This window comes from Gouania willdenowi, chromosome 8 (genome assembly GCF_900634775.1).
Source record: "Gouania willdenowi chromosome 8, fGouWil2.1, whole genome shotgun sequence".
NCBI classification, from domain to species: Eukaryota; Metazoa; Chordata; class Actinopteri; order Blenniiformes; family Gobiesocidae; genus Gouania; species Gouania willdenowi.
In genome coordinates, this window is record NC_041051.1 from 6261968 (window position 1) to 6265832 (window position 3865).

The 3865-nt window shown below is 43.0% G+C and overlaps 1 protein-coding gene across 1 annotated transcript; it reads right to left on the reverse strand.

The window, feature by feature from the left end:
* Positions 1-1627: 1627 nt before the first annotated feature.
* Positions 1628-2518, reverse strand: LOC114467932 (uncharacterized; the record flags this gene model as incomplete). The annotated part of the gene is made up of 1 exon (XM_028454471.1): positions 1628-2518. A coding segment is annotated over one exon (891 nt), but the record flags the coding sequence as incomplete, so codon positions are not given.
* Between the last annotated feature and the right edge of the window lie 1347 nt (positions 2519-3865).

Below are 3865 nucleotides of genomic sequence, written 5' to 3' on the forward strand. Positions count from 1 at the left end.
TTGGCAGGAGATGTCACCAATGCAGGAGTCACAGCCCTTTATGAGTGTTACTGTGCTAAAGGGATGCATCTATGCTATGCGAGGCTGCAGTGATGATAATACCTTACTGAGAACTGCTGAACACTACCAGCCCAACATCAACCAGTGGACATTCATTACATCAATGAATGAAGGGAGGAAAATCGCCAGCTGCACCACACTGAACAACAAGATTTACATATGTGGAGGAGAGAATGACTACAGAGACCTGAATACTGCTGAGTGTTACAACCCAGACACCAACCTGCATGTGGACAGTGATCACTCCCATGGGAACACCTCGGTCTGGACTTAGGGTAGTTGCATATATGAACCAAATTTTTGCAGTTGGAGGCCGTGATGGCCACAGAAGTCTGAGGTCTGCTGAGGCTTACGATCCAGTGACCAATACCTGGCACAATGTCCCTGAAATGGTCCACAGACACAGTTACTTTGACATTGCAGTGATGAACAAGCGAATCTTTGTTCTGTCGTGTTGGAAGGGGAAAAGAATTGTTGAGTGCCATGACTCCACTACAAAAACTTGGTCTGTGGTATTTGCTGGCATAGTCCACTACTTTAATGATCTGTGTTGCTGTGTGATTTCTAGACTTCCCAACATGGTTGAGTACTGTTCCCCTCGTGAACCCGTCATACCCAGGACACAGGTCTAAAAAAAAGTCTAAACTTGATACTGTGATAGTTAGCTGCTGTGATAGTTAGCTGCTATTGTAGTTAGTTGCTGTTGTAGTTATCTGCTGTTGTAGTCAGCTGCTGTTATAGGGCCCTGCTGTTATAGATAGCAGCTGTTATAGATAGCTGCTGTTATTGTTAGCTGCTGTTAGTGTAAGCTGCTGGGGATGATGAAGCCACTTTCATTCCGTGAGTACCGCACGATGGCCGCATCTACAACACGCATCTACAGATGATGGAGACGCTGCTCCTCACCTGCCGTCAGAGAAAGACATTTTACTACTAAACGCCAACAAAGAAATTACCAAACTACAAGAAGAGATTCATCGCCTTTCTAACGAGCTAAAAAAATCAATCAATCAATCAATCAATCTTTATTTGTATAGCGCCAAATCATAACCAATGGTATCTCAAGGCACTTTACAGTAGAGCAGTCTTAAGGACGGACTCTTCATTTTATGGATACACACATATGCATATATACGTATATACACATACATATGTATCCCACACCCAACATGAATTCATCATGGCGGCAAGGAAAACCTTCTGTTAAGCAGCAGGAACCTTGTGTGGATCCCATTCCTATGATGAACAGCCATCCACGTTATGCTGTGTTGGGTGTGTGCAGAGAAAAGGGTGGAGACAGAGCCGCTGAGTCTCTGTAACTCCACACTGAGGATCCCACGGACCTGCAAGACAAAAGCCAGAAGGAGTACAGGAGCAAACACACAAGGGAGTAAGCAGACATAGAGGGAGTGTTTGAAAGAGGAATGGGACCCTCTCCGGTCCCTCTCTAACCTAAATGACCTTTCTCTTAACGCCCTCTCCAACCTCTCTCCAACCGAGCATGCCAGACCCCCCCCCCCGGCAGTCTATGCCTATTGCATCTTAATTATGAGCTATGAGCTGGTTCCTAACTAAAAGCTTTATCAAAGAGGAATGTTTTGAGCCTAACCTTAAAGGTAGAGAGGGTGTCTGCCCCCCGAACCGTGGTTGGTAGATGGTTCCAGAGAAGTGGGGCCTGATAACTGAAAGCTCTTCCTCCTATACTACTTTTAGAGATGAATGGAACAACGAGTAGTCCAGCATTTTGAGAGCGTAGTGTTCTGGGGGGATTGTATGGCACTACAAGCTCCTTGAGATAGACTGGTGCCTGTCCATTTAGGGCTTTATAAGTGAGAAGAAGAATCTTGAATTCTATTCTATATTTTATGGGAAGCCAATGCAGAGAGGCTAATACAGGAGTAATGTGATCTCTTCTCCTAGTTTTAGTCAGTACACGTGCTGCAGCATTTTGAACCAGCTGAAGTGTCTTAAGCGACTTGCTCGGGCAGCCTGCTAAAAGAGAATTACAATAATCCAGTCTAGAGGTAACAAAAGCATGGACTAGTTTTTCGGCGTCGCCCTGAGACAGGATAGATCTGATTTTAGCAATGTTACGGAGATGAAAGAAGGCAGTTCTTGAAGTTTGTTTTATGTGAGAGTTGAAGGATAAGTCCTGATCAAATAGAACCCCAAGGTTTCTAACAGTTGTGCTTTGTGCCAGAGTAATGCCATCTAGGGCAGTTAGGCTAGCATAGGTTTCTCTAAGGTGTCGCGGGCCCAGTACAATGACCTCAGTCTTGTCTGAGTTGAGAAGAAGAAAATTTTGGTCCATCCAGGCCCTAATGTCCTTTAGACAGGCCTCAAGTTTAGATAGCTGATTTGTCTCACCTGACTTCATTGATACATACAGTTGGGTATCATCAGCATAGCAGTGGAAGTTAACAGAGTATTTTCTCATAACATTACCAAGGGGGATCATATAGATACAGAAGAGGATTGGACCTAGCACAGAGCCCTGAGGAACCCCGTAGCTTACTTTAGTGTACACAGAAGACTTATTATTCACGTGTACAAACTGGTACCTATCAGATAGGTAGGACTTAAACCAGTTTAGGGCAGTCCCTGTGATTCCAAGTAATTTCTCTAATCTCTCTAGTAGAATATAGTGATCTATAGTGTCAAAAGCTGCACTAAGATCTAATAAAACCAGCACTGAGAGTCGTCCTTCATCTGAAGCCCAGAGTAGATCATTAGTTACTTTAACTAAAGCAGTCTCTGTGCTGTGTTGAGCTCTAAAGCCTGACTGGAAGTCCTCGAACAGGCTGTTGTTTTGAAGAAATTCACAGAGCTGAGCTGCCACAACTTTCTCAAGAATCTTTGAAATAAAAGGAAGATTAGATATAGGCCTGTAGTTTGCTAAAGTGCTGGAATCAAGAGTAGGTTTTTTGAGAAGGGGTTTGATTACAGCTACTTTAAAGGACTGTGGCACGTAGCCTATTGATAGGGATATATTTATTGTCTCCAACAAAGATGGGCAGACTAGGGGAACAACTTCTTTAAACAGCTTAGTTGGGATCGGATCTGAAAGGCAGGTCGATGGTTTGGAGGATGAAATAATAGAGTTAAGTTCCTGAAGTCCTATATGTGTGAAACAGTTTAGGTTAGGCCTATTTACATTTAATGGTACAGCAGGCCCAGGTGAAGGCAGGGAGTGGCTAATTTTATCTCTAATCTTGTGAATTTTATCGTTAAAAAATGTCATAAAGTCCTCACAGCTGAGGGCTAGAGGAATCATGGGCTCAATAGAGCTCTGACTTTGTGTTAGCCTGGCTACAGTGCTGAAAAGGTACCTCAGATTATTTTTATTTTCTTCAATTAGTGAGGAGTAGTATGTAGATCGACTATGTCGTAAGGCTGTCATGTATTTACTATGGCTTTCTTGCCAAAGTATTCGTGACTCCTCTGTTTTATTGGAGCGCCACATTCTCTCTAATTTACGGGTTGTCTGTTTGAGTGTGTGAGTTTCAGAGCTAAACCACGGAGCTTTCCTCTGACGTTTAATAGTTTTTTCCCTCAATGGGGCAATTGAGTCCAAGGTGGATTTTAGTAGACTAGCAGAGCTATCGACAAGCAGATCCAGTTGAGAGGGGTTATAATTAATATCATAGTTATTTATTGGATGGTGCACTGAGTTTAAGGCAGCAGGAATGGCCTCTTTAAATTTAGCCACAGCACTGTTGGATAGATTTCTACTTGTAACTATTTTATTGCACAGTGCGAGATCCTCTAGGATAATGTTAAAAGATATTAAAAAGTGATCTGATAG